Source organism: Staurois parvus, unplaced genomic scaffold (genome assembly GCF_062004578.1).
Source record: "Staurois parvus isolate SC_StPar_1 unplaced genomic scaffold, SC_StPar_1.0 ptg000354l, whole genome shotgun sequence".
NCBI classification, from domain to species: Eukaryota; Metazoa; Chordata; class Amphibia; order Anura; family Ranidae; genus Staurois; species Staurois parvus.
This window is the reverse complement of record NW_028318150.1, coordinates 3,396,977-3,410,999: the sequence shown is the minus strand read 5'-3', so window position 1 is coordinate 3,410,999 and position 14,023 is coordinate 3,396,977. Positions and strand designations below refer to the sequence as shown.

Genomic DNA, 14,023 nt, shown 5'->3' with positions numbered 1-14,023 from the left:
ATATTAATTTCCACATTGAATTAAATAATTTCTAGCCTACTCCTACCAATCTGAATGATCTTGAAGTTTGCAAACTCACTTTTTGAATAATCCTACACATTTACATCCTTGAATTCTGTGACACATAATCACTATGTCCAACGAATATGCACTGCTATGTCACACAATTCTGATTTCATACAGATGACATTAGGTGTAATCTGTACCACACACCCTTATATACTGTTTGAGCATAAATTTCAATGAAAAAATATAAAAAACTGGATTTTTTTTTGGTGCTTAGACTCACATGAACAACATTAGAAACACCAACACTGTTACAAAATCTTAGACATTATTAAGTACAAAACTGTTTAAAACCATAAAAGTATGGAGTATACACTTGCTAATCTTCTGAAAAGGATCTCACATCTCGCAGACTGATATCTCATTGTATAGAGGTGTTATTTTCACACATATAGTAATGTAGTCTATCTGCAATTTATGGACACGACTCCCCAACAATCTGTTGCACTCATGGAGCAACAGTCAGGAGCACTAACAGTATATTTGCCATGATCAAACCAGAGCAAGAATTACCAGAAAGCCCCCCCCCCCCTTCAAGTCTGCAAAGTAGATAAGGAAGAATTATAGAAGGAGAAAAGGCCTAGTTCTGGACCTAAAGATCTGATGAGTATTTACTGCTACTGCTACAGAATATCTGCATCTGGAGTCAGACATGTCCAGCATTAAGTTGAACCAGGCCCAGGAGCACACTGTATAAACTGCTTTCCATGACAAGATGTCTGCAACTGACATGAACATAAAGAACAGGACTAGAATCTGAAATTCTACCCAGGTCAGGAACCAAAGTACCTCTCTTGTAACAGCAAGATCTCCTGTTCTTGGAGTCATGCCACCAATATGGCATTGTCCAACTGAATCCAGAGCAGGTGACCTGTCAACGGGATGATCCAGAAATGTAGAAACAACCACAGCCCCTGAAACTCCAAGTTGTAGACTGTGATATGTGATTTCTCTGAAGATCAGGTCCCCTGCACTGACAGGGTGTCCATGCCTTCTCCTCAGCCCAACAAGCTGGCATCCATTAAGATCCTCCATAAGGTGGCAAAAAGCACTTACCCAACTCCACACCTGGAAGGCTGATCCACCTGACTAGGGATTACGTCATTCTCAGGGCTAGACAAAATCGGTCTGCACAGAAATTCAGCCAACTTGTCACATGACAACGGAGTGCAGTGCTGAGACAGTCATGTGTGAGGCTGGAGAAAGAAGGATTGCCTGTAAGAGGATTCCTTACTGACCCACAGCTCTCATGCAACAGCTGAGGGGAGGTCAACTCCCAGACTGAAGGGCACGAATATGAGATTGGATAGACTGAAGATTATTCTTTGGAAGAAACATTCTGGTCTAAGCTGCCTGCAGGCAATGAGACAAACCCAGGGTCATCTTCAGGAGCCAACCAAATTGTTGAGACATTAGGACAATCAAAGAAATATTGTCCAACAGAGTCCATGCTGATTGTTTTCTCCACTTTTACCTGCAAATATGTAATTATTATAAATACCTTTTAAGTGATCACATACCCTCTGTTCTCAACTGCATAGAGTTGTGAGGGTGGAGAAACAGCAACACCTTGATCTTCCCAGTAAATTCTATGTGGGGGGCAAGTCTGATAATGAGAGGAAAGCAGACTGTGTTCCCAGTACAGCTAGAGAACTGACCTCTAATGCCTAGTGTGGCAGTTTTTGATAGGAAAGCAGAGGTACTGACAGGAATTTAACACAAAGGAAACAATATAAAGAGAACAGTATAATATTAACTGTACCAGGCAATGGTAACATCATTCCACTATGCCACCAAACCTGGCCCTCGCTTTCTGGGACCTAAAGTGCAATCTGTGGCAAGACCTTCACCTCATGGAAGACAAGATACTGGCTGATCTAGGAAAGAGGATTCCTCACACCCCATCACAGGGTAGTGCGCTAAGGTGTGGACACAATCTACAGCACTTTAGCACATAACCTACTTTTGTGTAGCCTTCGAGTATTTTGTTCCCTAACTTCCACATATCACAGTGAACTGGTCTTTTCCAACATGACTAGCATATTTATATTATTTCTCTTGTTTACATCAGCAATTTACCTTGGAGAGCCATTTTCTTCCCATGGTGCACTGGACTTACTTCTTTGGACATCTGGGCTGTTTTCACATTTGACCTTTTTTGAGCTGTAAAACAGAATTGTAATCAATGCAATAAGGTCAACATTATTGATAATATATTGAGAATTAATTTGATGATTTATTAGCATGATATGCTATTCTTTGTATTATTATGTGAAACCTTTTTTCTTTAGGTTAATGTTTCTGAAAGTGTGGTATAGATGGCAATGGTTTATATGTACCCAATGCAAGCTATACAATCCAACTGATTAGGTAAAAGCATCTTGCAAAAGGAGAAATCCCGCATTCTGGATGGGGCAGTGGACTGGGAACATTAGTATCTAAAGACTTTCCTAGCCACTATTCGATGACAGCATGCCCATTTGATGCCCTCCAAAACCAATGGGGATACAAAACAAAGGCCCTTTTACTGCTACCAATGTAGACAGCAGTATGGTGACAGCAGGGAGTTTTACACATACTCATGAAGGCTGCAGCTGCTGGAATTGTGTTTGAATCTGACAAGCCGACTGTTGGCTGTCAGATGGAGGCAATCCAGACCATTTCCACACATCCTTGTGTTAGGACTTTTTGTCCCCTATTTGATGAAAAAAAAAGTTAAGTAAAAAAAATAAAAAAGTGTAAAAAATTAAAGTTCCACCCAAGCTCTTAAAATCCCCTCTCATGCCATTTCACAGGTGAACAGAATTTTAAGGTTGGACATGTTGGGTATCTATTTACTCGGTGCAAGAGGCCATTCAAGCAAAAGCAGGTGACAATAATTGGTAGTTGGATTACCGATGTCTAAAAAACAACAGTAAATAGTATACTTGTACGTATACTATATATGTGCGGTTAAAATATATAGAGAATTAATTGTACAGCAAGATGTAACATTATGTTCTGTGTTTCATATCCTATAAAAGACATTTTTTTTTTTTGGTAATCAAATGATTCTGGTGTTGGTCTCACTTTCATCACCCCCAGAAAGTCTCTAGGCGTTCAGTCACTCTAAGTTACAAAGTTTCACTGCCTAAGCCATTGATGCAATGTTCACTATAGTAATGATGTCATTTACGTCAATGAAGCATTTTCTATGCCTGTTGGCTCTTGTTAGAGGAAATTAATACATTTGGAAGAGCTTGTACTGAACTGAAAAGTCATTAGCAAAACAATTACACTCAAAGGAACAATAAGGACATGTGTGTTGCTGAGGCAGTCGTTGAGAAATTCTACACTTTTGAAGCTTTGAACATATGAAATAAAATACCATACATATAAAACAATTCTTCTATGCTTTCTAATAGCCCCGAGAACCTTCTATAACCTGGTGGACAAATTGCATCAAATCAGTTTATAAAAAAGAGATAAAAGGACATATCCCTAACACAGGTATTAGCAAGATCTGCCATGAACTCCAACTAAAGTTGAATGTAATAATGTATTCGGTACCATTTTAGAAATGTTTTTGACTCATGTGCCACCTAATGTTAAAGTGTTACTAAGCCCACAACAGTAAAATCAGTCAGTGTATGCAGTAAAGCATGCCTGTTATACTCACTGTGGAACTTAAGGGGTTAATTTTCCACATTGTGTAAAAAGGCTGTTTGATCCTGACTTCTCTGATCCTCCCCTTCTTCCACAGTCCCCAATTCATCTGCTGATAGTACAGAGCCCTAGGAGTCCCTCTGCACATGCTCAGTTTGATGTGTATTGCTAGAGAGTTTTTTTCAGAAGTGTGCATGTGATCAACACAGGGTCAATCAGCAAGCTCAGGAGTAATGCAGCCTCTTAGGACAGTCAGAGGAGAATAAAAATTCCTCCTACATGTTTTAACCAGTGCTTGGCTGCTCACTGATAGAAGTCACAGGACTGCTATATACTGCTGATGAGAAAAAAAAGTATTGAGCAGTTTATATTTACTAAAATAATTGCATTTCCATGTTCAGTGTTCTGTGGGAGACCAGATAGAGTGAATGCAGGGTCAAGGATTTAGTAACACTTTAACTACAGACATTATGAGGAGGTTGACAATGCAGAAATAATTTGACCACAGAAGAAACGTCTTGTGAGATCCACCATTCAAAAGTCTCCTTCATCAGTCACAGTGTTGCCACCACCATATCAACACTCTTACCAGAGCCTGAGACCCCATATTAAAAGAGGTCAAATAGTGCTTGCAATCTATCATCAGACCAGATGATTCAAAGTCTCTCTCAACAGGATGGATGATGAACCCACAGCTGAGCTTTAAATGATATGGAGATCGGTCGCCAAACTCTCCCAGCAGAACCTTCAGGTAGAATGGGAGGGGTTACTTTCCTGGAACAGGTGGTCTGATGCAGTCTTATAGATGGCAAAGCAGGTCAAAAGTATGATCCATGACCGAAGCCCTACAGTGCTTCACTGCCTGCTCTCTCAGCTCCTTTAGAGGCTATTTAGCCTCTTTTAATGTGGGGTCTTAGGCTCTCGTAAGCGTGTTGATATGGTGGTGGCAACACTGTAGCTGGTGAAGGAACACTTTTGAATGGTAGTTCTCACAAGTGATTGCATTTATATAAATCACTTTGAGACTTTTTAGGTGGACTTGTTTTTCAGATATACAGTGTATATTGTTTTGCATGATTTATATAGATACAACAGTGCAACACATTGTTGGTAACTACACTCTGCTTGCTCTATTATCTTTTTCTCTCCTTCTTTTTCACTTTTCCATATTAACGGCAAAATATGTGGCTAGTTATGGGCTAAATTGTGATCCATGCAATTTTTTCTTATTACTATAAAAGAAATAAAAGTAAACAAGAAATGATGAACTCTATAATTCTATTCAGTATGAGATTTTCTTTGAAGCAGTGCAGTTGATCTTCACTGCTGATTTTCAACAGATGACGATGAAAACACTAGGACTTTATCATGAACATCTTTATCACATTTTACAGGAAAAGGCCTGTGTACACCCAGCACTAAGCAGCTAATTAGAGAACACATGTGTATGCTGAGGATTTAGCAATCATTCCTAAACTGTCATTACACAAGAGGATCTGATAACTGAATAATCAGACTGTGAAAGATCCTCCATGCACCCAGCATGTATATCCACTATTCAGAAAGTGTCAGGCAATCTCTCCATTACTGCCAGTAAAGTAGTACCATGTGGTGCCAAGTTATCTCTAATCATCTCTATTTTATCAGCAGAGATGAAGAGAAAATTTGACAAAAAAAAAAGATTCTAACCCATCTGTTCAGCTGCAGCCCTGGTGCTTGTCTCTGTATACCATCAATCATATAACACACACAGAGAGACTAATGCACCACTGGCCAAATTGTAAAACAATATTTTTCTATGACCACTGACAGTTCAGAATGTGCGGCGATATTGTTTCTATAAGGGTTTATTTTTTCTTCCTTCTTGTAAAGAATGACTGCTTTGAAGATGCAAATCTGTGGTATAGAAATTCGATATTTCCATTCATGACACTTACTGGGAATACCAGCATCTGCTACAAAACACTTTATTCTCATTTTCTACTGTCTTGTTCCTTTTGTTCCTGAGCTTATTATGTAAAAGCACATCTTCTTCCACTGTTTATGAGAATATCATGCCATCTAGGTCGCATACCTGCATGATTCCTATTGAGTTCAACTGCTGTTGGTTGTTCTTTGTTTATAATGCTTAGCCTCTTCTGAATTGTCTTTCTGAGGATAATGAGCATGTAAAAGTGATTACACGGTATGAGTGACTATTCTATTCAGTTAGTAGGATGCAGCCAGTACTGACGTCGCCTGCCTTCTATCAGACAACAAGTACTGCCAGGAGGGACTAGTAATGAATCTCATTGCTCTCAGTTTCTGTCCTGTGTCTCTTCTCATAATGGGCAAATCTGAGACAGCTGAGTAATAATAAAATTCTAACATATTTTATTCCACCAAAGAAATTTTCCTTCTAGAAAGTGAATGTATTCTGAACAAATCCACCCAAGGCTTTGTGTATGGTGTACTTTATTATTAATCCTACAACTGTCTAGATTCCTATGTCTGCAAATGTCAAGGTACAATATGAAGGACTTTCATCACTGTGCAAGGAATAAAATGCAAGACAAAATCAGATGTCTTTTTCTTTCCTACCTTTGTGTGGGCTTGTATTGTATTGCTTTAAATACTTCTTCATTTCTTTTTATGTAAAGAAAAGTAAAGCTACTGTGGTCTGGAGATTCAATTTTCTATTGAAGACAAATTGTCTATTATTGTATGATTATTCTTTAAAATTTAGGAATGTGGAAAGCATATGCAGAATATGACATGACAATAGCATATACAGTACATGAACAGTGTTTGCTTGCAATCTGTGTTTAGATTCTTGAAACTGGAAACTAAAGTTTTATGAACTTCTTTTTAAATAAATGGATCGCTGTCAATGCCTAGAGGGAGGAGAAAGACAGCATAGATACATCACATTTCAGTGACATAAGGTGCCACTGTGGATTGGTATTCCCACCATTTAATCTTATGGTGCCAAAGACAGTATCTAGATTTTCACAACTTCCTTAAGCCTCGCACACACAATGAGAATATCGGATGAATGATAGTCATTCTTTTTTTTTTTGCATGCTAGTCTCATATCGGTAATCCAACTACCAATTATTTTCTACTGCTGCCAACACCCTACTAGAGGCAAGAAGCTATCATCCACGTTCACTGATTTCAGGGATTCCAGTGGGACAGTTTTTGAGATGTCGGAGAAATTGCTCAAACATCAATGACTTTAGAATGGAGGCTCAGGACCTCTATAGAAGATTTAGAGAAAGGGGATATTCCCACTCCCAAATTAGAAATGCTCGGAGACGGGCATATCAAACTGACCGCGAGGACTTATTATCTCCTAAAAAGGATGTAAAGGCTAAACCGAGTGATCAACCTGTTAGAATGATAACCCAATTTGGAGCCCAATGGCAAGATGTAAAATTGATATTAGAAAAACATTGGAAGATTCTAACTCAATGCCCTAGGTTGAGTAAGATTGTAGGTGAGCGCCCCCAGATGGTAGCAAGAAGAGCACCAAATCTTGGTGACCTCCTTATTCATTCAGATTATCAACCATTAAAACAAACAACATGGTTAAAATCACGTACCAAGGGGATGTTTAAATGTGGAAAATGTCAAATCTGCAAATATGTGGATCGTACGGATTCCTTTTATGACTCAGGAAATAACACTCATTATAAGATTCAGAGTCTCATAAACTGCTCCACAGTGAGAGTATTATATATCTTAACCTGTCCCTGTAAAAAGATGTATGTTGGTAAGACTAAAAGACAACTCAAAGTACGAATAGGTGAACATCTTAGAGATATTAGATCAAATGACCCTGACAGTAATCTTGCCCAACATTACGCCAAATATCATGGAGGTAAACTGGACGGTACAAAAGTAAAAGGTTTCTATGCACTGCACTTCCCACAAAGGAGAGGTGATTTTGACAGAGAACTGCTTAAAAAGGAGAAACATTGGATATATAAACTTGATACACTGTACCCTAAGGGGTTAAATGTGGAATGTGACCTCCAAGTGTTTTTGGAAAAATAGGTTTATAGGACTATGTACCTGCTTATTGCCATGCGGTGGGCAATTTACGGCATTTTTTTGTATTTTTTTGTCTTTATAAAGGGTTGGACTTTAGATTAAATAACCCCAAAATAAACCTATATATATTGGGAATATTAACAATAGTATGGATGATCTTATGGTATGAGCCTCAATATAGCTCTAAAAAATGTAAAAGGATTGATTATCTGGTTAATTGTCCCTTAGTACCTCCTCTTTTTGAATAATAACCACACCATAGGATGGTTGCCTGAGAATTGGGGTATTTTTGTTGCAATGACCCTTATGAGAACTCTCAGGTTATATTGCCATCTTGTGGTGTCTTTTGGTAATTTACATTGTCTCCTAAAAAACCTGATTCAATGAATAGAATTGTTGATTCTCTGATTTATATCGCCATCTTCTGGTTAAAATGTGATAAAAGCGTTAATTGACTGGTATATTTAATTCATGATCTTTTGATCAATATATGCATTGTTAAAATTGCTAAGCCTCTCCCCTCTCTGTTGTCTCCAGCCGTCTGTCTTTTTAATTATATTCAACAAAGACCAGCAGCTGTGCTAAGTATTTAGCCCCCTTTTTTTCTTCCATTAGGAACAATTGCAGGTTAGCCTTTTTGCATAAATGGGTGGGTCTTTACCCACTATAAATAGGAAATTGAAATGCAGTTGTTTCATTGGTCCTGACGAAGCTGAGTGAGATACGCCCATCGGCGAAACGCGTTGACGTCATACGTCAGATACGTCACTTCCGGTCATGCGCATTAGGTGGAACGCACGCTGACCCATAAGGAGGAAGCCATCTTCACTTGCCATGAGGCAAGTGTGAGCAGCACAAGCGCCAAGAAGGGGCTGGAACCCGCGGTATATCGGCGGATGTCAGCGGTGGTTCCTAGGCCTCTGTGGCCGTGTATGGTAGTACCCATGAAGGACATCTCTTTCATTCCTAATACCCACAGCACAGGTGGTGAGTGGACTGTTACAGGACATTAGATATATGGTCCTCTGTGATCTATATGACCTATATATCTTATTGAGTGTAAACTCTGTCAGTGACTTCCCACATATTATTTGTCTCACCACAGGATGGGGACATCATGGTGCTTTGTATAGGATACAGGATATACCACATATATCTCAACAGGCAGAAGATCTTTTGGGATATGTCCTGTTTTCCCTACGAAAGGTGGTGTGTAGTCCACATATAGTGGTGAAGATACCATTTCAAGCAGAGTGCTGCTTTTTGCATCTTTTCTTCCACCCTGGGAATAAATGGGGCATATTTTCATTCAAGAGCTCTAGGATACAGCTGTTTATATTACAGATGAATGGGCCCCAACCACTTGTGCCGGCACAGGAATGTATTGCATCATATATTTGACATTTATGTCTCCCTCCATACAGGCCTGAGGCTTGTTGTTCTCTTTTTGACGCATATTGTGCTTGCTGTATTACATACATGTGATATTTATATCCATAGTACAATTTTTGGATTCCCTGATTGGGACTCACCATAAAGGTATTGTTCTATTTATAATATTCAATATTATGGTATGCCTATGGTATAATTTTTGGATACACCTCTTTTGGGAAGTGTTCACCTATGTGTCTGTGCTACAGGGACATTAGACTCCTGCAGTCATTTTTTCTGTTGCACATGCATTTAGACCGGTCTTGGTATCATTTTATATGGTTTTAGGTCTGTGTGTATTGTCTCATACTGAGGTGATGGTAAACCAGGGCGAACGCCCATATGTCATATTTATATATGTGTAATAAAGCATCATTTTTGGAAATTTTTCTGAGTGTCACGTTCTGTTCATAATGTAGCCGCTTTTTCTGTGAATTTCTTTTCACAAATCCCCTTTTTTTGAATACCAATTATTTTCACCTGCTTTTGCTTGAATGGCCTCTTAACCTTTTTTGCAGTTTTTGTGGTTTTTGTTTACATTTAAAAAATAGGTTTGGGCCTGAATATTAACACACAAAACATTATATATTTTGTGAAAGCAGACACCTTAGAGAATAAACGCAATAGATTATTAATTTTTTGGTCAACTATAAAAGATGAGGTTGCGCCGAGTAAATAGATACCCAACATGTCCAACCTTAAAATTGTGTTCACCCGTGAAATGGCATGAGATATATACAGATGTGTATCATGTTTTACTACATGCACACATTTTTATGGATAACCTGGAGCAGGATGAAAGTATGATTAACATTAACAAGCATTAATGATCTTTCTGATTGGCTGGGCTTCACACTTACAACACATATACTGGCAACTCAGCAAATCAACACCTGCAGCTTTCAATTTGTGCATTAGAAGGTGAATCACCAATTCATCTGATGATTCCTGAACTCTCACAATTGAACTTACCTCTTTATTGGGGATGGGGCAATGATTTTTGTGGTGCCTTCATTTTCTCCATTTTCCAAGTTTGTTGATATCTGCTCTAAATTATTTGAAGCTGTAAAAAACACATTTTGATGGTAGTTTCTTTGTTGTCAGACATTTCAAAGGAATATTAATGCTATATTACATCTATTCCAGCATGTGCACATTGTCTACTCAAATCAGCAATGCAAAATCCAAAATGCCCCTCGGGGCTATAAGCACAAGACAGAGATGAACAGGTTCCTTTGAAGTAGTTTGTTCTCTGCTGATATAGCTGTATTGTCAAGCTGGTGTGATTTCTGGAAAATTGTGTTGGGCTAGTGAGAAGAATATGCTGAAGTCAGCAGTGACTGTAGACTGTTTTGCAGAATTTAATTCCTCGGATGTTCCATTCACTATCACAGCTCAAAGCCATTTTATTCTGGATCCCTGAAAGAACTAGATTCTCCTTCTAGCTGTGCTCAAACTATACACAATGAGAGTTGGGCTAAGAACTGGAGGATGTGCTGATGGAGCATGTTTCATTTTCACATATGTTGCTTAGTCAAATACTTTGAGATGCTGATGTTCAGAAAATCAAGTGATTGTCAATAAAGTTACAATGTACAAAAGCGGTCCTCACTGCAGATCATATATTTTAACTACAGGAAAGCAACTCAATACACAGTTGTGGTTGAAATACACATCTATAAATTGTCTTAAATTGATGATTTGATGAAAAGGTTGACTTTTGTCATTCCCAGGATTGCTGGGTTTGGAGAACACAGAGCAACCTAAACTGTCAAAGAACAGTAGTAGGTAATCAGAGCAGTGCCTATATTTCTCTCATACCAGCTTTCCTTTCATTCATATAATATGGCCACTGCTCAGATAAAATTGAAGTCCGGAAATTAAACTAAATCTATCGTTGCAGTGGGACCCTCCCTGCACTGCAAGGGTTAAATGCTCACTTGATCTAGGGGTCCAGAGACAGGGTGTAGTACTTTTCTTATTCCTGGCTCAGACAGGCTCCCTCACTCCATGTGAACGTTCTAGTGCTGTTGCTTTCCACAAGCTCAGCCCCGGTTGCATGCTAGTCTCCTTCACACACAGTGCAGGGCTAATAGCATGCTGAGGGTCCACCTACAGGCAGGACCTTCGAGAAGAGAACAGCGTTGTAGCCTGCCAGACCGAGGGATAGGGTAAGTAATACTCTTTATTCCTGCACCCCTAGACCAAACGAGCTTTTAATCCCACTGCGAGGGTAGATTTTGTCCAATTTGGTCAAGCTTTAACTAGGAACTGGCAGCTGAAAAGAAAACGTTCCTATTACCATTACAGCTTGCAATTTGTGGCTTTAAGATAAGAAATTGCCACTTCAATGAAATATTAGGCACTTTACAGGTGCCTGCACATTGTTTTCTATTTCTCATAGAACATTCTGATCTGCAAATAATGACCAGCTCTTGTGATTGTTGGCTTTAACATACCCCCTTCTCTTCACTACAGCCTATTTAAGATGTCAATCACCATGACTGGAGGTGGTAGAGGGTTGGCCAGAGCAGGTAATCATAACATGTGGCTGTTATTTGCATATAGGGATCTGCTATTTCATGCAATTGACAATTCGTTATGAGGAAATGAGGGATGCAGCACAACACTAGCTCAACAGGTGGAGAGGAATGTGAATGGCCTCAGTCTTGAGCTCCTTCTGAGCTGCACCTCTGATGCATTTCGCCCCACCCATCGGGGCTTAGTCATAGACCTCTGAAATGCATCAGTTCACTCAGCTTCAATGGCAGTATCTGTCCTGGATACCTGGCTCTAAAGGCTTTAATCACAGCACCCTGCTGCCCACCTCTAGCCTATAGATGGGGGTTCCCCAGACACCATGTCTCCAGGAACTGAGACATCTGTCTCTTGGCTTCTGGCTGGGGCCTCTGACCCCTTGATGAGACCTTCCATCTCCCTGCTGAGAGTGGTCTCCAACTGGGAGTCCTGAGCTATTCTCACACCTGTGTATATAATGACACCTCACAGCTGTGTACGCCAGATTGCAGGTTTCTAGAAAAGCCAGACACAGGATTGAATGTTCTGATCCAGAGTTACAAAAACCATAGAAAGCCCACATACGCTTGTGCCATTAGTGTGCTTGCCTCTTACAAAATCTGGCATAAACTGCCTAATCACACATTGGCATGGCCTTGCATTGCCACACTATATAAGAAACATCTGCTGGAAAAGTGACTGCAGGGCTCAATCTCAGTCTTGCAAATCTCAGTTTACCAGGTCAACTGTGCTTATACTTATCAGACAATGTTTTCACAGAAACTGTATATGCTGTCATAACCTTTGATACTGCATCTCGCGACATGGCAAATAAATTGGCAACTTCACTCCCAGAGGCACCAGCTAGGTGGGCACAAACAATTTGCCTTCTTTGAAGCTGTGTAAACTCTGACATGACTCAGTATTACTAGCAGCACATGCACTGAGTGGCGAAAGTGAGGTTTTCCTATTATTAGCTAGGTGTCTCATCACACAGCGGAAGCAAAAGAGTGTTACATCCCTTCCACTTTCATAGCAAAACATGTCATCACTTTCACACTTGCAAAACAAGTAGTGCAGGGTTTCTCACCCAGAGTTCCATTGAACCCTAGCGTTCCTCCACAGGTTGTTAGGGGTTCCTTGAGCAATGAGCAATTTCTGCCTCTCCGATAAGATCCCATGGATGCAATTGATCTTTTTAGCTGTCTGTAAGGGGATAATTCTTCCCAATGACCACAAGTGTAAGGGGCATTCTTCCCACTGACTATCAGATTAATATACAGTCAGGTCCATAAATATTGGGACATCGACACAATTCTAACATTTTTGGCTCTATACACCACCACAATGGATTTGAAATGATAGGAAGAAGATGTGCTTTAACTGCAGATTGTCAGCTTTAATTCGAGGGTATTTACATCCAAATCAGGTGAACAGTGTAGGAATTACAACAGTTTGCATATGTGCCTATCACTTGTTAAGGGACCAAAAGTAATAGGACAATTGGCTTCTCAGCTGTTCCAGCTGTGTGTTATTCCCTCATTATCCCAATTACAATGCGCAGATAAAAGGTCCAGAGTTCATTTTAAGTGTGCTATTTGCATTTGGAATCTGTTGCTGTCAACTCTCAAGATGAGGTCCAAAGAGCTGTCACTATCAGTGAAGCAAGCCATCATTAGGCTGAAAAAACAAAACAAACCCATCAGAGAGATAGCAAAAACATTAGGCGTGGCCAAAACAACTGTTTGGAATGTTCATAAAAAGAAGGAACACACCGGTGAGCTCAGCAACACCAAAAGACCCGGAAGACCACGGGAAACAACTGTAGTGGATGACCGAAAAATTCTTTCCCTGGTGAAGAAAACACCCTTTACAACAGTTGGCCAGATCAAGAACACTCTCCAGGAGGTAGGTGTATGTGTGTCAAAGTCAACAATCAAGAGAAGACTTCACCAGAGTGAATACAGAGGGTTCACCACAAGATGTAAATCATTGGTGAGCCTCTAAAACAGGAAGGTCAGATTAGAGTTTGCCAAACGACATCTAAAAAAGCCTTCACAGTTCTGGAACAACATCCTATGGACAGATGAGACCAAGATCAACTTGTACCAGAGTGATGGGAAGAGAAGAGTATGGAGAAGGAAAGGAACTGCTCATGATCCTAAGCATACCACCTCATCAGTGAAGCATGCTGGTGGTAGTGTCATGGCGTGGGCATGTATGGCTGCCAATGAAACTGGTTATCTTGTATTTATTGATGATGTGACTGCTGACAAAAGCAGCAGGATGAATTCTGAAGTGTTTCGGGCAATATTATCTGCTCATATTC

The 14,023-nt window shown here is 39.8% G+C and overlaps 1 protein-coding gene across 2 annotated transcripts in view; it reads right to left on the bottom strand.

The window, feature by feature from the left end:
- The window catches only part of EPB41L4A (erythrocyte membrane protein band 4.1 like 4A), a 350,398-nt gene that overhangs the window by 60,483 nt on the left and 275,892 nt on the right, over positions 1-14,023 (bottom strand). For both annotated transcript variants that reach the window (XM_089684738.1, XM_089684739.1), the window contains 2 exons: positions 10,150-10,240; positions 2,146-2,229 (listed from right to left, as the gene is read on the bottom strand). In XM_089684738.1, coding sequence (XP_089540864.1) covers positions 2,146-2,229; positions 10,150-10,240 — 175 coding nt within the window. The remainder of the gene's footprint in view (positions 1-2,145; positions 2,230-10,149; positions 10,241-14,023) is intronic.